The sequence below is a fragment of the Musca autumnalis genome, unplaced genomic scaffold, assembly GCF_047663935.1.
Source record: "Musca autumnalis isolate F117 unplaced genomic scaffold, ASM4766393v1 scaffold_5, whole genome shotgun sequence".
Taxonomy (NCBI): domain Eukaryota; kingdom Metazoa; phylum Arthropoda; class Insecta; order Diptera; family Muscidae; genus Musca; species Musca autumnalis.
The window spans coordinates 83,335,039-83,358,090 of NW_027412088.1; the positions used below are offsets into that span (position 1 = coordinate 83,335,039).

The 23,052-nt window shown below is 37.3% G+C and overlaps 1 protein-coding gene across 15 annotated transcripts in view; it reads left to right on the forward strand.

Annotated features, from left to right (window-relative positions):
* The window catches only part of zip (myosin heavy chain 10), a 155,612-nt gene that overhangs the window by 107,473 nt on the left and 25,087 nt on the right, over window positions 1–23,052 (forward strand). For all 15 annotated transcript variants that reach the window (XR_012408558.1, XM_073957058.1, XM_073957065.1 and 12 more), the window contains exon 5: window positions 7,934–8,055. Coding sequence is in view for 14 of the 15 variants with exons in the window: in XM_073957058.1 (XP_073813159.1) it covers window positions 7,934–8,055 (122 nt within the window). In the remaining variant the exon portion in view is untranslated. The remainder of the gene's footprint in view (window positions 1–7,933; window positions 8,056–23,052) is intronic.

Here is a 23,052-nt window from a genome sequence, read left to right on the forward strand (position 1 = left end):
TATGTTTAGTAGAACTCCAAAGTTTAAATATTTACTGTTTCACTTTTCTAAGGGCTATAACATACAGATCTTCTTAAATTCATACAAATGATGTTGTATTTCCCTTCCCGATAATTGTCAGACATGTCTGATAGAACTCTGAAGTCTTCATATTTTTTGTTTCGTTTCTTCAAGAGGTTTTAGGACCTTCTTAAGGTCTTGTCTAGTAGACAGAGAACCTTTATAGTCTTTTATATAGAAGGAAGACCTCTTAAGGTCTTCTATAGAGACAGAAGACTTTTTATATAGAGACATAAGACTTATTAAGGTCTTCTGCAGTAGACAGTAGACAGAAGTCCATTTTAAGGTGTTTTCCCTTTTAAGCTATTTTATAGTAGCCAGAAGACCTTTTAAGCTAATTTTATTAGGCAGAAGTTCTAATATCTGTGAAAGCCTTTTTTGGATTTCGTTCCCGAATATTGTCAGACATGTCTGATAGAATTCTAAAGTTTTAATATTTATTGTTTCAACTTTGTTATAATTCCGATCTTCTTAAATACATACAAAAAGTCTTCATATATCTTGTATTGTTTCTTCAAGAGGTTTTTAAAATCTTCTAAAGTCTTCTCTAGTAGACAGAGATCCCTTTAAGGTCCTCTATAGAGACAGAAGACACTTTTAGGTCTTCTGTAGTATACAAAAGGCCATTTCTTCTATAGTACACAGAAGACCATCCTTCTTCCCTAGTAGATAGAAAACATTTTAATGTTTTCAATAGTAGACAGAAGTCCTTTAAGGCTCTTTTCCAGTAGACAGAAGACGTTTTAAGGTGTTTTATAGTGGATATAAGACATTTTAATGTCTTTTTTAGTAGGTAGAAGACATTTTAAGGGCTTATCTGGTAGTCAGAAGATCTTTCAAGGTCTTTTGTAGTTAACAGAAGTCCTTTTAAGGTCTTCTATAGTATACCGTTTAAAGACTTTTAAGGTCTACTCTAATAGACAGAATACCTTTTAAATTCTTTTTTAGTGGATCTAAGACCTTGTAGGACTTTCAAACATACATGATTTTATCTTTCCTTCCCTGATTATTGTCAGACATCTCTGACAGAACTCTTAATTTTTTTTTTTTGAGGTTTTAACATACAAGCCTCCTAAAAATAATGAACACATTTTTGAATTTTTTCTTTCCGATTTTTGTCAGACGTCTCTGATAGTTTTCTGAAGTCCTAATATTTTTTGGTTTTTTATTAAATAAAAATTGTTCTCAAAATTGTGAACAGTTTTTGGATTTCTTTTTCCCGATTATTGTCAGACATGTGTGATAGAAGTCTGAAGGCTTCATATTTCTTGTTTCGTTTCCTCAAGCGGTTTTTTACGGTCTTCTCCAGGGGACAGAGAACCTTTAAAGGTCTATTGTAGTAGACATAATACCTTTTAAGATCTATTATAGTAGACAGAATACTGCTTGAGGTCTTCTATAGTAGACAGAAGATCATCCTACTTCCCTAGTAGATAAAACACCTATTTTTTTCGTTGTTGTAAGGAATATAACATACAGATCTTTTAAAATCTTAAATTACATACATTTTTTGCATTTCCTCTCCCGATAATTGTCAGACATGTCTGATAGAATTCTGAAGTCTTTATATTTCTTGTTTCTTATTTACGATTATTATCATTATTATTTTTTTTAGAAAAGTTTATATTACATTTTCAGACTTCCTAAAATTCGTTCATGTGTTTTTCCCCCGATTATTGTCATATAGATATTTTGAAACCCCCTAGTATTCTGTTTCTTTCTCCTTTTTTCCAGAGGCTGTAATACACAAAAATCTTCTTAAATTGATGAAAACGCTTTTGTATTTCTTCCTCTTCAGTTATTTCTTATTTTTGTATTGATGCCTGGCTATTGGAATCCGGTTGTTTGTTACTTTTGCTGGGGTGTGTCTGGTATTCAATTTCAAATTCAATAATGAAATATCTTTATAATCTCTTCTTATGCATTGAAGTGAATGTTGTTGCTGTTGTTGGCAATGTATCTCATTGCCAGATATTTTCTGCAGATATTGTTGTTTGGTTGATGGTGCTGACCAGCAGCGATGAATGGTGGATGGATAGATGGATGGGAAAGTAATTAAGAAATGTAGCCTTGTTCGCCTGAACATAGAGGGTCAATAACATGCGCTCTTATAAGGGGAGTTTGATTTGTTGTTACACAATTCCAAAGGGTTTCATTTATTTGCTAAATTTCGTGATGGCATGCCAACTGAACAACTTCTTTTTTTTTAAGTTAAGGTGTATTTTATGAACTCCTCAAAAAAACTAGGTTAAATTTTTGGCATTTATGAGGGTGTAAACTTTTGAAAACTCCAACATAATTATGTGGTCACTCCTGTTTTTCCTGTTCTAGTTTTCCTTCCCTAAACATAACAAATTTGTCTAATGGAAAATATTGTCATATAGGGCTGGGTGGGTAAATATGACTCATCATCATCATAAACTTTGTCTGCATAATTTATTTGCTCATGATGCATTTTAAAAGGAAGTAAACCAGAAAAAAACAAACTTTGATATCAAAACCAACTCTTCAATCTCTGCCTACCTCCCTCCCTCCCTACCAAGCCCTTTTCATGGTGTATGGTGGTTAAGTTTTATTTTATAAACTGGACTAGTCAGCGGCTTTGTTGGTTGGATGACCAACCGGCTGGTTGGCTGACTGACTGACTGTTTGTTTGGTCATTTGTTGTCTGTGATATGTGTTAATATCAGCAAATTTCTCTATATACGCCGGAATGAGTCATTATGCAAATCGCGTACACTGTGAAATGTAACACTTATCACATGCTGTTGCGTTGACTGTCACTTTATGTTCGGAGACATATCAGAAAACTATAGTTGGGAGTGTTGTTTTCTTTATATTTTTTTGTGAATATTAATTCTTTGGGATGTAATTTCAAGTCAATTGTTGAATAAAATTCGGAATTCAATGGTCAATTTTATTCAATTCAATTGTTGATACATTTTAGATTTTGTGTGTTTCAGGCGAGGGTCTTGAATCATCCAACAAAGCCCTAATATTGATAACATTATTAGACAGAATACCTTTTTTTTTGATATTTTAAAAATTATTAGACAGAATACTTTTTTAAGGTATTATGTAGAAGAAGAAGACCTGTTTCTTCTCTAGTAGACCGAAGACCTTTAAGGTCTTCTCTAGTAGACAGAAGACCTTTCAATTTCATTTCTAGAAGACCGAAGACCCTCAAAGGAGTCTTCTCTAGCAGACAGAAGACCTTTTAAGGTTATAGTAGGCAGAAAACCTTTCAAGGTCGTATATAGTAGACAGAAGACCTTTTGAAGTCTTCTCTGGTAGATAGGAGACCTTTTAAGGTCTTCTATAGTAGACAAAATACCTTTAAATGTACTTTATAGAAGACAGAAGACCTTTTAAGATCTTCTCTAGTAGATAGAAGACTTTTTAAGATCTACTTTAGCAGACAGAAGACTTTTCAAGGTCTTCTGTAGTTGATAGAAGACCTTTTAAGGTCGCCTATAGTAGGCAGAAAACCTTTTAAGGTCGTCTATTGTATATCGAAGAACTTTTAAACTCTTCTATAGTAGGCAGAAGACCTTTTAAGGTCTTCTCTAGTAGACTGTAGAGCATTCAATGTCGTCTTTAGTAGACAGAAGACCTTTTAAGGTATTCTATAGTAGACCAAAGACCTTTTAAGGTCTGCTATAGTAGACCCAAGACCATCCTTCTTCCCTAGTAGATGAATGTCCTTTTAACGCCTTCTCTAGTAGACCGAAGGCCTTTATGATATTCTCTAGTAGACAGAAGACTTTTTAAGGTCTTCTTTAGCAGACAGAAGACCTTTCAAGGACTTCTATAGTTGACAGAAGACCTTTTAAGGTCGTCTATTAGACAGAAGACCTTTTAAAGTCTTCTATAGTAGACACAAAAACCTTTAAAGTCTTCTGTAGTAGACAGAAGACCTTTTATGATCTTCTCCAGTAGACAGAAGACCTTTTATAGTCTTCTATAGTAGATAGAAGACATTTTAAGGTCTTCTATAGTAGACAGAAGACTTTTTAAGGTCTTCTATAGTAGACAGAAGACCTTTCAATTTCATCTCTAGTAGACCGACGACCTTTAAGGCATTTCCTAGTAGACAGAAGACCTTTCAATATTTACTCTAATAGACCGAAGACCTTTTAAGGTTTTTTCTAGTACACAGAAGACCTTTCAATTTCATTTCTAGTAGACCGAAGACCCTCAAAAGTTCTTCTCTAGCACACAGAAGACCTTTTAAGGTCTATAGTAGGCAGAAAACCTTTCAAGGTCTATAGTATACAGAAGACCTCTTAAAGTCTTCTTTAGTAGATAGGAGAACTTTTAAGTTCTTCTATAGTAGACAAAATACCTTTAAATGTACTTTATAGAAGACAAAAGACCTTTTAAGATCTTCTCTAGTAGACACAAGACTTTTTAAGATCTTCTTTAGCAGACAGAAGACTTTTCAAGGTCTTCTGTAGTTGATAGAAGACCTTTTAAGATCGTCTATAGTAGGCAGAAAACCTTTCAAGATAGACCTTTCACTATAGACGACAGTAGACCGAAGAACTTTTAAAGTATTCTATAGTAGGCAGAAGACCTTTTATGGTCTTCTATATTAGACCGAAGACCTTTTAAGGTATTCTATAGTACACAGAAGACTATCCTTCTTCCCTAGTAGATGAAAGCCCTTTTAAGGCCTTCTCTAGTAGACCGAAGACCTTTTAAAATATTCTCTAGTAGACAGACGACCCTTCAAGGTCTTCTCTAGTTGGCGGAAGAGCTTTCAAGGTCGACTTTAGTACACAGAAGAACCTTTAAAGTCTTCTGTAGTAGACAGAAGACCTTTTAAAGTCTTCTCTAGTAGATATAAGACCTTTTATGGTCTTCTCTTGCAGACAGAAGACCTTTTAAGGTATTTTATATAAAGCCAAATTATGAATATCAACTCCCCGTGAGTTTTCTCACTTTTTCCTTAAGTTTAAACGACAGAAAGACAAAACTCACGGAGAGCTTACATTCATAATCACCCTGGAAATAATTGTTCCACAAACATTCCAGAAGGGACAAGGGTGACTTCTCTCATATCAATGAGTGCACCCCGATTCATATTAGCTCAATGATATGGGAGCTACAGTTTATTGCCGAGTCCGAACGGCGTGTCCTAAGACACCACTTATAGAGAAATTTTACATGGCTGAAATACTCAGAAAACTTCGCCAAAATTACTGAGGGGTATTTATATTTGCCACCGTTGAAAATTTGATGTTGCCCGGCCGGGGAATCGAGCCCACGACCTTCAGCGTGCAAGGCGGGTTTGCATAGCATTGCACCACGGTGGCACCCTAAGGTATTTTAAAGTAGACAAATGAAATTTTAAGTTGAAATACTCAGAAAACTTCGCCAAAATTACTGAGGGGTATTTATATTTGCCACCTTTGAAAATTTGATGTTGCCTGGCCGGGGAATCCAGCCCACGACCTTCAGCGTGCAAGGCCGGGTGTGCATAGCATTGCAACACGGTGGCAGCCTAAGGTATTTTACAGTAGACAAATGACATTTTAACCTCTTCTTCTGTGTATAAGACCTTTTATGGTCTTCCCCAGTAGACAGAAGACCTTTTAAGGTCTACTCTAATAGACAGAAGGCTTTTAAATTTTTCTATGGGAGACAGAAGGCCTTATAAGGTATTCACTAGTAGACAAAATACAATTTAAGGTCTTCTATAGTACACAGAAGACCTTTTAAGGTCTTCTATAGTACACAGAAGACCATCCTTCTTCCCTTGTAGATGAAAGAGCTTTTAACGCCTTCTCCGAAGACCTTTTGAGATCTTCTCTAGTAGACAAACGAACTTTCAAGGTCGTCAATAGTAGTCAGAATACCTCATAAGGTTATCTGTAATAGACAGAAGATCTTTTAAGGTATTTTATAGTAGGCAGAAGTCGTTTTGAGGTCTTCTCTTGTAGACCGAAGACCTTTTAATGTAATAGTTCTTTTTGGCTATCCCATTTTTTTATTCATCTATCAAAACAAATTGTACATCTGTGATGATTCCGCGCAACATCAGAAATAAGTTCATTGTACTCAGCAAAACATGTTTTCAATATCAGAAATTTCTCCAAGAGTGGATATTTCATATTCTCTTACCCCAGAAAATGAAATTCCTATTATCAGACATTTCTGAACAAAGTCTGTATGTATTCCGTGCAACTTTCTTTGGTATGTCAGAAATTTTTGGACAGAATTTTATTAGACTTTTTATTTACATCTTTATCTTAGTTTCCTCCATCTAGCAAAACAATTTGTTATTATCAGACATTTCTGCACAATGTCTGAAATCATCAAACAAATCTTAAGTAAGGATATTTTGAAGTTATCCCTAACTGAATGTTTTGAAATACGATTCGGGCCCAAAGATCAGCAAAATTTACATTTTCATCCTTTTATAAAGATTGAACACATTCGACAAGTCTTTAATAAGTCTGAAGGAATTCTGAAATGTGTTGTTCATTATGGTACCCTGCCAAATAAACCTTCAATATCAAATATTGTTCCAAACCAACTGAACTTCTCAATCAAAACACAGATGAAATGACTATTTACATATTGTAATACCCAAGAAAATGAAATACTGAATATCAGGCAAAGTCTGAACTCGTCCGACTATTATTTACAAAACCTATACGTATTCCATTAAACTTTCTGTGGTTTTGCACAAAATTTTGCACTTTTCGATCAAATTTGCTGATTTACATTTCCATGTTAGCTCTCTTTATCTAGGAAAACAAATTCTGATTATCAGACATTTCTGCACAATGTCTGAACTCATCAAACAAACCTTAAGTAAGAATATTTTGACGTAATTCCTGTCTGCACGTTTTGAAATAAGGTTCGGGCAGACAGACCTAAACAAATTATACATTTTCCTCATTTTCTAAAAGACTAAACTCATCCGACAAGTCTCTAATAATTCTGAACGAACTCTGACCCTATAAGAATATAAGACGTTTCTGTAAAATGTCTGAACTTTTTTGCAAAACGTCTGAATTCATAAAACAAATCTAAAGTGAGTATATTTTGACCTTTATTGATCGATGATTCATCGTTTTATTAAGCTGAATTAATCGGAAAATTTTTTAATAGGTCTGAACGAATTGTCTTCGACTTTTTATTCGGGTTTTGAACGATATTCTGGAAACATGCTTCTGTCATACGAATCTTGTCAATTAAATGCTGAAAGTCAGACATTTCTGTACAATGTCTGAACTTTTCCTAAAAAATATTTTCTGAGCTCCAAGTAATTACCTCCAAAACTTTAGCCCTGTTACGTGCAAGAATCTTCAAGTTTTACAACTTTTTACTCGAAAAGCGTTCCTTTACTTCAGACACCATACAATTCATATGGAAGTAGATTACAAACTTTGCTACTTTTGCCAGTTTTACCATTTTCAAAAGTAAAGGAACAGACCATTTATTACAATTTTTAATGCCTTGGTGGAGCAAAGATAAGCTTGCACCTTCGACAAGACAACATATTTTTCTTCTGGGAAGCCCAATAAAATGTATCTTCAAGTAGTGCCGTTCTATGTTCTGCTCTCCCTCCTGTTAAAAGAGGGTTCTTTATCACAGAGCTTAAGATGCATTCTTTCACAAGAGAAGCGGTTTCTTCACAAGAGAAGCGGTTTCCGTTTCAGTATATTTGTGGGAAACCTTTATAACCTGAAGCCCTCTAGGACAAATTTTTAACTGATCTCCTTACGAATTCAATTTAACATTTTGAGGTATATTCTAATCATTATTCATATCGATATTTTCTTTTGGTTAATTTACTTATTTCTCTTCATTTTTTTCCTTTAATATTAATTGTCAATTTCCTTTTTTGTTTTTCTTTCAGATCGTGAAGATCAATCCATATTGTGTACCGGTGAATCGGGTGCTGGTAAAACCGAAAATACGAAAAAAGTTATTCAGTATTTAGCTTATGTGGCTGCCTCTAAACCAAAAGGTTCTGGTGCGGTAAGTATTCATGCAATGACCCTCCAACGCACGTCCATATGGCGTGGTCCATTTAAAATTTGAAATTTCTATTTATATCTTTCGATATTCCGCCAAACCACAAGGCACACTACCTAAACAGGGTTGTAGAAAAAAAAAACAACAAAAAAAACAAAGAAAATCTATTAAAGGAATTCTCACGTTATATACTTTTTAAATATTCTTTATTGTTGTTGTTCTCCTTTTAAAGTCATTTTCTTAAATCGTGATGTTGTTTTCTTCGTCGTTGTCGCTCTCTTTCTTTTTATGGTTCTTTAAATGTTTAACAATTTTAATTGCTTTATTTATTGCCTGTACAAAACGAACGAAGAAGCAACGAGTTCATTAAATAATAATAATTAAATATTTTGCGATTTGAGTGTTATTGTTGTTTAATTCTCTTGTTGTTGGCAATTGAAAAAATATAATTTTTTATGTTTTATTTGCAACAACCACAAAATTCATTTTTATTAAAGAAAAGTTAATATTTTTATAAGGAAATTTATCAAGTTGTCAAATGAAATGAAATGGATAGAATGTTTTTCCGATTATCTTGCGACATCTCTGTACGAAATCTGATAAAAAATCTAAACAGCTTTTCTGAAGATATTATGTTTTACTGATAATAATTCCAACTTGACTTCGCGACTTATACTTCCATTCTGCCATTCCACAAAAAAAAAATAAAATTTCATGTATCAGAAATGTCTGGCAAAAGTCTAAACTTATACGAAAAATCTTTTCTAAGTCTGTAACAAATCGAATTTCTGTTATAATTTCAACAAAATTCGTCAAATAAAATTTCCCACTATGACCGCCTTTCTAACCATTATGGAATTGATTAATTTGGTTTTAATAATATTCTCACCTGACCGCCGCAACAAAAAAACTCTCAAAACATAATTAATCAGACCATAAATGGTAAATAATTTACACACATTTCATAACCATAAAAACCATAAAATATTCGCAGGTTCCACAATTGAACGAAAAATAAAAACTAAACATTGCCATAATTGATTATGAGGAGATTATTATTACAGCTCAAAATAAAAAATAAAAAATTGTAACTTTATTTGCGATTTTTGCAGCTAATTGAGGTAGAAGAACGAACGAACAGCAACTAACTAGGACCTTGTCATATAAGGAAACTTGTTGTTGTTTTTGATAGATGAATGGACGGCAGGCATACTCTCTGTAGTGGGTCACACGGTTTTGTTATGGGAAAACGTTAAATGACGTGTTCGCAAAAAAATCTTCATTCATTGTCAAGTTTTTGGTTAATAATTTTCTGTCAAAAAAAAAAAAAAAAAAAAACGAATAGACAAACGGCACACGTTTGGTAAAAACTTCTTTTATTAGGCAGAGGGGAGTTCTATAACGGGGTGAGGGTGGGGTATAATAATTAAAGCCTTGCCTTTTTGCCTGTCAAATGTTCAATTTATTGACATTTGACGTGAGCACGCATGCGTCTTAAAGACCTTTTGTGTTAGCCTGACTGTTGTTCGGAAAATATGTTAGCAATGAACTTGTTTTTTCGAAATAAGTAAATTTTTTTCTTTTGTGTGAACTTGTATCGCCAAATGATCACTACAAAGTATCCTAGAACGCATAGAATGTTGAACGTACAAAATCATTGCAAATTGTTTTGTTGATATTGACCAAATTTGTGTTACATCGATTCATTTTGATCGGCTCAAGTAATTTAACGCTTAATTAATTAAGAAGAGAAACAAAAAAAAAAAAAAAAACAATAACATCATCATCATGTTGTTTTTTTTTTCTACGTATTTTTCATATTCTATCAATTATTGGTTCCCTTCAATTTATGAATGCTGACGTGGACAGACACAATGAAATGAAAATAACAGCGTTAACAAATTAATTTGCTTGAGAGAACTTTTTTATAAGAGAAGGTGAAATATTTTTAATTGAAAACGTTTGAAAATGTCTGATTTTTTTAAAGAAATCATAAGAAAGTATCAGTCAGCTGTGCCGAACGACCAGTGAACGCAAACAAACGAAACGATTCCCGTACCATTCACAAAAAGTCACAAACTTTATTTAATTTTTTTTTGAATCGTTCTCAAAACAAAACAAAACCACAAACTTTTGAACTGAAGAAGAACAAAACTGTACGATTGCTGAAATGCACTTCGGCTATACTGTTCCGAGTTGTTTCATTTACAAACGAAACAAAATGAATCGTTTGCAAACGTTTGCTGTGAGAAATGATCAATGACACATTCAGACACACACACATTTGATTGCTTAACAACACTATAAGCTAGCATCACATACATGGAATATACTGCGGTGGATGTTTCAATCGACCACTAAACATTTGCAAACGTTTGCAGTGTTTATTATACAATTTCGTTTTCTACGAGTTGTTGTGAAGTTGAGAACTTTTTTTTTCGTTTTGTTCGCACTCACGAATGTTAAACAAAACGAAACTAACCAACGAGCTCGGTCAACTTGGGCTATGTTTTGTTTTGTTCCTATGGGAATACGAAACGAAACGTTTGCAAACATTTCATAAAGATCTTTTTCGTACACTGGTGCCGGCAGAAATATATCCTCAGTATCGGATCTAAAGAAAATAAACAAACACTTCTGACGTCAACGTTTTTTTTTGAGTTTTGAACCAAGTTCTGCGGAAGTATGGATTTGCACCCCGGGAAAAATTGTACCGTCTTAACTGGGGCCGCATACAGAACATGCTGCCAAAAATTTAAAAACAATTCCATAGGAGTCCTTAAACTGCACCCTTTTTAAACCACACAAGAGTGGTCCGTCGTAACATGGACGCCAAGAAGAACTTTTTCAAAACTGTCTTTTCACAAATGTTTTGTGGGAGGTACCCGATTGCACATTAGCCATTGGTTCCGTTAAGGTTTCTTGGAGCTTGACGGTGCGCCTGAACTAACTTTAAATGAAAGCTGCTTACACTTGGAAGTTTTTCCGGATTCTGAAGCTACAATGTTCATAGATGAGAAAATAGCCTAATAGTAATATTAACATATGCAAAGTTATGACCAATTCGGTTACTCCCTTCGAGAGTTATCGTGCGCACCATTTTAGCGAATTTTTTAAACTTTTATGGGGGAGGTACCCGAAGGTACCATCTTCGAACTCCAATCCCACGGCAGCGGGTTCTCTGTACCGGATTGACCCGGGACCACACAACATCAACGTTCCGGCCAGCGGCTGCCACCTGAGTGTACATATGTTTGTATTTGTTACGTTTTTCGGTGTTGGAAGCAGCATATCGCGGAATGTCTGCTCCGAATTCTTTTGGTCCGTGCCGGGACGGAGGAAAACCCAGGACCAATATATTTGTGCTCGGTTTGTCACATCCGCATCTTCACCCATATCCAATATTCGGTGAGATGCAATAGATGTCAGGAGTGGGTGCATTTAAGGGGTTGCTCTGGACTTGCCCACGCGAGGGACTACGATAGGGGCTATGTTGCTGCATGCTGCGCGAACACAGCCCCACCCAGTGAGTCATCGTCACGAAACTCCCCCGCAGTCCCCCCAACAGCAGCCGCACGAGCATCATTTAACACCAGCCGTTGTTGTTCCAATCCCAGAAAATGCATCCTTTTTGCAATTTAATTGCAATAGATCGATAAAATAGTGGAATCTATGAAACGGAAGATCAAGGTCGCGGCGGTGCAGGAAACCATGCTGAACGACCACAGCCCCTACCAGAATTAGAGGAGCGTGTCACAGTTCGCCAGACATAACCATCGTGTCACCCGGTCTGACAAATGACGTCACCTGGCAACCCGTCATTTCCCTTGGATCAGCCCATCTCCCCATAATTGTCTCCATCAGCAGACCACCCGATTTCATCACCTCGGAACGCCGCACGTTCGTCAATCATGGGAAAGCTGATTGGCCGAGTTTCAGAGAGTTCACCAATCGCCGCTTCAGAGAATTGCCCAATCCTTCTGATGTTCGGGTAGCGGAAAGGATGTTCCGAGACATCATCAATGCGTGATGAGCTTCGTCGAACCAACCCCTACGACCCCAGAGTCAGGGAGCTGACAATGGAAGTTAACAGGCTGGTCGGAGAACATAAGCGGAACAAGTGGTTAAATCATCTGAAGAGTTGCAACATTGGAGCCGGTATAAGTAAATTGTGGGCAACGGTTAAGTCACTCTCGAACCACGGAAGGAGGGATGACAGGACCTCAGTCACGTTTGGCGACGTTACGTTGACTGACCCGAAGAGGTGTGCAAGTTACTTCAATCGACAGTTTTTCGAGCACCCCGAGAGTGACAGGGCGAAGATAAGAGTGTTACGTCGCATTAATTCTCTTCGTGCCGAGGATGAAACACCACAGTATACAATGGATGATTTTGCGAATGCCATCGGGAACGCTAAATCATCCAAAGCGTTGGGCCCTGATGGAATCTCCATGGTAATGCTGAAGTAGCTAGATGAGCCGGGATTGGAGTATCTCACTAAAGTTCACAACCTGTCGCTAGCCACCCTTATTGTTCCTGAAGTCTGGAAAATGGGCAGGGTGGTCCCGCAAGGATACCAGCAAAGGTGAATCGTACAGGCCGATTTCGCTTTTGTCACCTGTAGCGAAGACCCATGAGGCCTTAGTCCTCCCCAGCATTAGAAAAAGCTATCAAGTTGCCGATCATCAGCATGAGGAGGCAAATATTCTTCCAGTACGACAAAATAATGAGATGCTATCGTTGCAGTACTTGCTCGGGTGTTACCGTGAGAGCATATCAAGAAGGATATTCATGCTCTAGAGACGGAGGTCCAACAATATAGGAGAGAACCTCTCGATCAACAGGTATATCAGGCAGTTTGGAACAGCATTCACACGGACACAGTTGCTAAGGCCATAAGCAATTATTGTGTGAATGCAGTCATCGGAGTACATCCCCCATCTATCGCAGCTGAAGAGCGTCAGCTGTCACGACAAACCAGAGTAGTTTTGGCTCAATTACCCTCGGGATATTGCAGTCGCCTAAATTCCTATTGGGCTGGAATCGATCGCACCGTGCAAGACATCTGCCCAGTATGCGGCATGTATGCGATACTAAACACCTATTCAACTGCACCGCCAAATCTTCTCATCTAACTCCAGTGGATCTGTGGTTACATCCCATCGAAGCAGCCATTTTCCTGGAACTGGAGATAGAACCAGAGCCAGATTGAACAGGAGAACGAACATACAAACATAATAATAAAACACTGTTACAACAACAACAACAATATTCGAACTTAAACTAAGTATGGACAAAAATTTCAAATGCCAAATTTTGGAACGAATCGGTTGATCCGTTCCACAGTTATCGTGCGCACAAGACAGACGGACGGTCATGGCTAAATCGACTCCAAACTGTCTGAAACAGATTTCGTCCAAACATACTTGGCGTCTAAAACAATTATTTCGATGCGGCACATTTTTGGTCTAGACATAGTCCAAAGACCAAGATACTCAAATGGCTGATGAGCACGATGACTAACGAATTGAGTATCCGATTTTGCCGAAAATTTGTAAGTGCTAAATTTTGTTCCAAACGTACATAAAGTTCCAAGACGGTTCCTCACAAAAGTTCAACTGAAATGACTATTGAGCGCGATCTATCGAAAAGAATGACTTCTAAAATAAGATCACTTCCAAAACGGATTATGTCGATCCATTCTTTCAGGTACTCATCGGGAAAACTCTTGCGTCTTAATTAATTATTAGCAAATCTTAAGTATTTTTTTGGAGAGGCCATTTTTTCGTACATAAATACTTCCACAAAGGGCCACAAAATTCTCAAAACCCCCTAAACACATAATTTTTGGTGGACTAGGATTTCGTTTGTCTAGCTCGTATTCGATCTGTCCATAGATGAGAGTTGCAATTCACACAGCCTGATGATATACCTTTTTACTTGTTTATTGTTAATGTGGGTACTTCTTTGAAGTGGAGTGTACGTAATTCTGTCCTAGTGATAATGGAAACCACACATGGGATACAAAACATTAAAATAGCAACAAACTCTTTGTTTTATGGGCCGTTTGAGTTTTTTCCAATCATTCATCGACGAAGTTCCAAAAGTATTTTATTTTCTTTGTGTTTTTTAAAGGAAGTGATAATTAATTTATTGGTGAACTATATTCCAGCACACTCGATAAAAGGGACGGAAATAACATTTCATGCACTTGAAAACAAATTCATGGATACTAATTCTCCCCCTTCCCCGCCCAAATGATAGCTAACGTAAAATACGTTTAACTTTTAAAGGGCTGATGGTTGCGCACTCTTCCTCTCTGAACAATTTTAAAAATTTTTATTTTCAATTAGTCAGTGGCGTTTGGCCTGATGCCACCAAGTGTGGTGTGGTGGTGATCACATAATAAATGTAATGAATGACGGCCCGCCAGGCTTAACGCCGGCACCATAAAAACAAGAAAGATCATCATCACCCATCATCATCAGATCTCTAATCAGCAAAGCCATCAACATTGGCATCAACTGGCATTTGGGAGATAAAATCCCCAGAGTGATTTTGGGTTTTAAATATTGTATTATATTGAATTGAAAATTCATAAAAGAACCCCATATAATGAATTAATGCTTGGGGTGTTTGGTGAGGAAGAGTTAATGTATATTTTTTGGGAATAAATCTCTATACCACAAAACAATTTGGGCGCCACAAAATTATTTTCAATAAAACAAAAAAAAAAATTGTTTTTAATTCACTTGACTTGTGGCAAGTTGTGGTGGTGGTTGATTGTTTATTTTGAAATTAAAGTAAATAATTTAATTGTTTTTGGAGGGATTTAAATAAGATTTATTTAAAATATTTGTTGTTAATATTTTTATACGGGTGGTGTATTTTCTTTTGATATTTTTATTTTGCCTTATATGGTGGTTATTTTGCTGCTACTGTTTTGAGTTATTTTTTTTTAATTTCTCCTTTTTGAAATGTTAAGACAGCCAAGAGACGATGACACCTTTGCCTGTTGGTCTCAATTTGTAGATGATTCATGTCTGAAGAATTTTTAAAGTTGTGTTTTTATTGCCGCTGCTGTTTTATTATATTTATTTCTGTTTTTGTTTTTTTTTTATCCCCCTTATTTCATGTGGTTGTCTGTTTCTGTTTTTGTTGGCTTGGAATTTCTTGCTTAAACAAATGAGTAAATAAATAAAATTCTTTTTTCGTTTTCTTCTATCAGTATTTGCGAATATTCACCTCCATACCACCACCCTCCAGTATTATTTGACTTCATTTCTTGGTGAATTGCCAAGATAAGACGCGACATTTTGCAAAAAAATTATATAACGAATATTTTCTATTTTTTCAAGTAATGTATGGGGGCAATTTGAGTTAGAATTGTGCACTTTTTATTAAAATTATATTTTATATTTATATCAAGAATATAAACCAGGCTTTTATACCCTCTGTCTTTAACCTAAGGAGGGAGGGTATATACACTTTGATACGCTCAAAAATGTGCGTCGTCGATATAATGGTTTTAAGGACCCAAGTATGTTTGGACAAGATTCATTTCAGACAATTCGGAGTCGATTTAGCAATGTCCATCCATCTGGCTGCAGCGCACGATAACTCTAGAACGGCTCAACCGATTGGGTACAAAATTTGGCCATCGTAATGTTTTGTCCAAATTGAGTTTAAGTTCGAAGATATCGGTCCATTCCTTCAGGAACATCCCCCACAAAAGTTAAAAAAAAAAAAAACAAAAAATGCTGCAACAACTTGTATTCGCTGCCCCCATTACGACGTTAAAAGTTTTTTTTCAGGGGCAAGTTCATACTTCATGATCAAATGGTGCAGTGGCTGGAGCACACGATTAATCTCGAATGGATGAGCCGATTTGTTCCTAAATTTGGCCTCCGTAATATTTTGTCCGATCTTATTCTATGTTCAAAGATGAGCCATATCTCGCTCCACACCTTCAGGTACCACCCCAACAAAAGTTAAAAACTTTTCGCTAAAATGGTGCGCACGATAACTCTCGAAGGCAGCAACCGATTTGGTCCATACTTTGCACATCGTGATATTTCTACGAGACATAGATCAGGTTCTCAAACATGAACTATATCGGTCCTCTCCTTCGGGTACCTTCCACATAAAATTTGTAATAGCTGCTCTCGAATCGCTATTTAGCAACTTTTTGTATTCGCTGGCCCAATTACGACGGTACAAGTTTTTCCAGGGGCAAGTTCATACTTCTTGGGAAAATGATCCGAAAGCTGTAAAAAGCCCGTTCGTTCGAAAACTCTCGAACGGATCAGTCGATTCTGTCCAAAATTTGACCTTCGTAGTATTTTGTCCGAACTTAGTTTTAGTTCAAGTCCATACCTCCTGAGAAAATGGCCCGAAAGCTGCAAAAACACCTATGACATCATGTGTAGTATCTGGAGCACACAATAAGTTTCGAACGGATCAGCCGATTCGGTCCAAAATTTTGCCTTCGTAATATTTTGTCTATACTTACCACCTGTTTTTGTAAAAAAAAAATTATTGTCCTCACACGAATTGTCAAATTTTGTAGATCGATTTACTCGCTTTAGGGCAAATGTGGAACGCTGATTTTTGAATGAGGAATTCTTTGCTATATATAGAACATGCCTACGAAGAATCAGGGGCGTATGTCATCTAGGGGCTAAGCTATGGAGGCTCAAATTATTACGAATATAGACGAACGAACGAAAAATAGTTACAAAAACAGGGGGTTAGTTTAAGTTTGAAAATGGGCAATATAGGTCCACACTTTCCAGTAACTCCCTTTAAAAGTAAAAAATGTCGTATAATGGTACGATCTACATATATCTGTTGAACGGAGCAACCAATTTGGTCCAAACTTTGGATCTTGTCCAAATTTAGTTTAACTTCGAAAATGGTACACATCGGTCATCTCCTTAGGGTAACTCCCCCACAAAAGTTAAACTTTTTTATTTAAGTGCAGTTTGGAATCCATTCGAAGATCCTTTGGAAAATGATCCTTGTGGTCCTATTTACAGCGAAGTTATGTTTTTCGTGGGCAAGTCCATGCTTTCTGACATAGTAGTCCAAAATAGAGCTGGCAAACCATCGATGGGGATATCGATATTATCGATACTTAATTTTTTACGCCAATATCGATGAATAGTTTTTTATATCGATATTATCGAAATTATATTAAAGCACCAAAAACATATGATCTAACATATGATCCATATGATCTAGGTTATGGCAAAATACGTAGGGATCTATAGATTGAAAGTTATGGCAAAATACGTGGGGATCTATGGATTGAAAGTTATGGCTAAATACGTGTGATCTATATATCGACAAAAATAATAAACTATGCTTCTTCTACTTCACTTTGATCATTCACTGGTGTTTCAGAGCCTTACATTAGAGTTGTTAAATCTAGTGAACTAGTTCAGTACCATAGTTCGTTTGCGTATGATTTATTTTATTAAAACAAAGAGATAATATAACTCATTCGCAGTTCGTTCATGGAAACAACCGTTGTCCACTGAACTATATTTTGAACTAGGTCGTTTAAACTAACTAGATTTTAACAACTCTACCTTACATTACTAATGACAGTACTACCAAGTAGAAATGCGTGTTGTTAATAGGAAAATGAAACGCATTTTACACTTAACATGTTTTATAAAACATGCATCATTTAAGTCGTCAAGTCCATACAATATCTGCCAAATAAATTGCGTAAACACCCAAAACACCTGTTTAAGTGAAAGTGCAAAATGCGTTTAAATAATTTAAATACGTTTAATAGTACGTTTACATATAACCGTATTTAATAAACCCACTGGGTTTCAATTGTCAACTCTATTGCGTATTAAAATTAACCCTCATAAAGAAGGTTATAGTACGGTTACACTAGAGTTTTTTGCCGGGTTAACCCAATTCGAAAGGATTTATTTGATGTTTGCGCTATGGAATTGACATCTGAAATCCAAAACCCACTGGGTTAATCCGGTTAAGTGTAACCGGAGTGTTACAAAAACTCCAGAAATATGCAAAATTCAAAACATATTTTAGGGTTAAGGGCTGGAACAAATCTCCTCAAAGTCCACCACGAGAGCACGAAAACCTAACGTACCGATGTTTTAAAATTGAATTTTACAACGGTATTTCAATGGCATACGAAATGTAAACATAACACGTTTGTTGTCAATTTTGGCTTCAAATAAATATGGGTGCAAATCTACGATAGTATCGATTTTATCGATAGTTTAAAACGAAAATATCGAAAAAATCGAATGGGGCAGATATCGATAGTTTGCCAGCTCTAGTCCAAAACCTCTAAGTTTTACGGTTAACAACTGAAACGACTAGAGCGCGCGCTATCTATGAAAAAAAAAAATGGAAAAAAATGATTCCCAAAATGAGATCCACTTCCAAAATGGCCTATGCCGATGCATTCCTTCAGGTACTTCCTCTGCAAAACTTTAATCCAAATATATTTTTGTCGGCAAATTGATGCGTCCAACAAGGGCCACAAAATCTGAAAACCTCCTAATTCATAATTATTGGGGAAAAGGACTTTGATTGCGTAGCTGTTATTCAATTCGATATTATCAATAGATGAATGTTTTAATTCACACAGGCTGAGGCTATATCTCTGTCGGTAAAGGCGACTTATACTTTTTACTTTTTTTTAAGACCTTTCTGAACTATACCACGTATGTCCACCTCCTATATAGATAATTTTCTACAAGGATATTTTCCATACCATCTATCCTTTCAGCGAATCGGCCATTTCGATTGGATAATTTTGCTAAAACTGTCGGCTCTGCTTCCAATTCCTTATTCAGAAATGGCGCCACCTAAATAGCTTTAGTTCCAAATGAAAGAGAAGTTAGGTGAGTTGGTTTGGCTAGGAAATTGATCATGTCGTATAGCGCATCATGCGGACCGTTATTGTATGCTGGGCAGATGTTGTACGTTACGCCATCAATCCTGGTCCAGTAGGAATTAAAGCGGATGCACCTCACGGATTTTAATTGTGCCAAAACAACGTTTTGGATGATTTAGCGTTCGTAATGACATTTGCAACATCATCCAGTGTAAAGTGTTGTTGTTCGTCCTTGACAGGAAGATATCCAAAGGAACGTAGTACTCTTCTCTTCACCATGTCATTCCGGGGTGCTGGACAAATTGTCGATTAAAATAACTTGCGCACCTCTTCGCATCAGTCAGTGTAACGTGGTCAAACTTGACTGAGGGTCCCATATTTTTCTGTCCACGGTTCGAGAGTGACTTAACCGTTGCCCACAATTCACTAATTTCGGCTCCAAAGTTGCAACTCTTCAAATGATCTAGCCACTTGCTCCGTTTGTGCTCTCCTATTAACTTCCAGTGTCAGCTCCCCCATTCCTGGGTCACTAGGGTAGAATTAACGAATCTCATCAGTTTCATTTGCTAGTCCCGCCGCCTCTGTTGGGAATGTTTGGTCTCAATTCGGATATTCGAACAGAAGGTATGTAAATAGCGAGGGGCTGAAACTGTGATAATCTTCCGGAACGTCCTTTCTGCTACCCGAACATCAAAAGAATTGGGCTGTGATTGGCGAACTATGTGAAATTAGCCAAATTAGGCCTTTCCCATTTGTGGATATAGGACCAGCTGGAACCTAGGTTGCTGCCAGTGACATAGACTCCAACAACAGCCGGATCACAATCAATTGATCTCGACGATACGTGGCTTGTGGTCACTCCAACGCTTGCCTGAATTAATATTCTTAACACAGGTTTGATGTTACGATTATTGTCAGACGAGTCGTATAGAAGTCTGAACTATGTGTTTAAAAAGTCTTAACGTTTTCCTCGTGCTATAGTAAGGTACCTTTAAGGATCTTACAGACGCCAAATAGATATGTGTCCAATCAGGTTTTCTTCCACCTTGAAAATTCTGGATTGTGATGCATTTGTTTTTGTTTTAACCGCTGATCTTGTATTACTTAAGTATGTATATCGATTCGTCATGACCTATCAAGGAATACGAATTCGTATAGGCCTGGGTACATAAGAAACCTCGTCGCCTGGCTTTCTTGCCTTGCTTCATTTCTGACATAAGAAAAATAAAAGAATAAAGAAAAAGCGCAACCTAGTTCGAAATTGGCTAAACCTTCTTTATTTTTTCATTTGTCTCATGTCAGAAATAAATCAAGGCAAGAAAGCCAGGGCGACGAAGCTGCTTTATGTACCCAGGCCTTAAGAATGTTATATGGAGTGGGTGACATAATTTCAAAACGAAATGTCGAATCGATTTCGAAAGTAAATCCTTGTAAAATTTATTATTCGAAGTTTTGTTACGACTATTTTCAGACTAGTCTGACAGAACTCTGAATTTAGTGTTTAGCAAGATCTAAAGTGTTCCCCGCGCTGAAGTAAGGCGTCTTTAACGGTTATATACGCGCCACGCTGAAATTATATACCAATCGGCTTTTCTTGGATCTGTTCCAACTTGAAACAATTTGGATTGTAATGCAATTTGTATTACTCCACCCTTCATGACCTATCAATTTTTCCAGCATGGCTTAAAACCTTTACCATAAAGGAATCGTAACGAAATCGGCCTGAACTTGGAATGCTATGCCCGATTTTGGATACGAAATCGTAACGATAGTTAAAAATTCGTAATAAACTGTCTGATCAAATTTGGTTCGGTTTCGGAACGATTTCGAAATGAAATCGGAGGAAAATCTTTAGGAAATTCGGAAGTGAAATTTATTTCAGACATTTCATTTCGAAATTGGAACGAAATTGGTGAAAATCCCTTACGAAAATCGTATAGAAATCGCAACAATTTTTTTGAAAAGGGCTTCCGTAATTGTTCGATCGTTTGGGACATTCTATATTTGGTTTGCTGGGTAGGTCTGCTTGGGCAGAAAAAAAAATTGGGTTATCAAGAATTGAATAGTAAGGCTTACAGCTATATTGATAAATGTATATAGTCTCATTTCCCCATAGGCTTCAGTCGATCATACAGTACACTGTCGAGGTGAGAAGGAGACTTGTCTAGGTTAGGTTAGGGGATGTGCAGCCACTAAATTGTGACTGCGCCACTCGGTGACCTTCCGGTCCATTGTGATCATCCAGTAGAAAAAAGCTGCAGGAAAAGAGGAGATGGAAAAAGAGAGGATAGGGGGAAAAATAAAAAGAGAAAGTTGTTAGCAAAGTGAGAGAACGAATAGATTACAAGAATGTTTAAGAGTGGAGTAATAGTTTTAGAGTAATAGTTTTTAATGGTAGGCAGAATAGTTGAATTAATTTTCGCGTTCAGGTTGCGCTGTCCCAGCCACTTCAGATTTTTGATGATGTTGTAGATCACAGCAGGTTCTACAGTTGAGTAGAAAGTTAGACACGGTGGAAAGTGAGCACCTACTAACCTATGCCGTCTACGAACCATTGCTGGACAACGACACAGGATGTGCTCGATCGTCTCTAACTCCTCCTCGTCCTCACAAAGTCTGCAATAGTCAGTAACATCCTCATCCCACTTGTTGGTATGGGCCCTGATGTAGCAGTGTCCAGTAATGACTCCCGTCGTTACTCTAACGTCAGCTTTACTCAGGTTCAGCAGAGAGTTCGTTCTTTTGACTGACAGAGACGGCCATATGGATCTTGCCACAATGCACCTAGGTTCATTATGCCACAATTCACTGGCTCTTTCGTCAGAGAACTTTTTCATATTTTGAAAGAAATGACAAATGGATGGTTTGATAGAGTCAGCGATAGCTAGGTCTGTGGACTGCGATCCTCGCCCAGCTAATTCGTCTGTTCTTTCATTACCCAGATAGTCGCGGTGTCCTGGTACCCAGCATAGCCGGAAGCCGTTAGTTAGCGTTCCCAAGGCTGACCTACACTTAAGGACGACATCGGATTTGATGTTGCAGGATTTGATGGCTTTAAGAGCCGCTTGGCTATCCACATGGATAGTCACCGGTTCAAAGATTTCTGCATCCAAACTTTTTATCAATTCCGCTGCCTACCAAATCGCGAAGATTTCAGCCTGGAAGACACTACAGTTGCTGTCTCAAGAGATAGCCTTTCACAGTAGACGCCAGCCCCGGTACCTTCCTCCATCTTGGAACTGTCTGTATAGAAAGCCAGACCGTCCAGAGGGGGGTTACTGCGGTTCCAGTCATCTCTACTAGGTATAACGACGTCTATATCGTCAAATCTCAGGACTGGTGATATATAGTCGCTCAGTTTTCCGCGTTGGTTCACATTTATGCCTGATTCATTCAGGATACAACCATGCCCATAGGTACAACCGCGCCAGAGATCCTGTTCATGCAGCCGTAGGGCACTGCGAGTTGCCTGACACTTACCCCCTGTTTTTGTAAAAAATTGTATGTTCTCACACGAATTGTCAAAATTTTTAGATCGATTTACTCGCCTTAGCGCAAATTTGGAACGCTGATTTTTGAATGAGGAATTCTTAACAATATATATAACGTGTCTACGAAGAATTAGATCTGTATGCCATCTAGGGCCTGAGCTATGGATTCCCAAATTATTACGAATATAGACGAACGAACAAAAAATAGTTACAAAATGACGGTCCAGGATAGTGCCGAGGTAATTTGCCTCGGGCGAGAGCTGAAGCTGCACTCCATCCAGTGTTGGTGGTACAAATACGCCGAGCTTAGGCTTTCTCGTGAACATTACCAGTTCTGTCTTGGTTGGGTTTACTCCAAGGCCATTGGCCTTAGCCCAGCGCGACAGCGTCGATAATGCTCCTAGCATAAGCTCCGAAATGGTTGACGGAAACTTACCGGAAATCAGTAGTACAACGTCGTCCGCATAGGCGACAACTTTTATACCTTGATTGTCCAGGTCCGTCAAAATATTGTTTATAACAAGTAGCCACAGTAGCGGTGAGAGAACCCCTCATTGGGGGTGCCTCTAGTTACTGTTTTCCTAATTTTTGTCTCCCCAATGCTGGAGTTTATAATTCTGA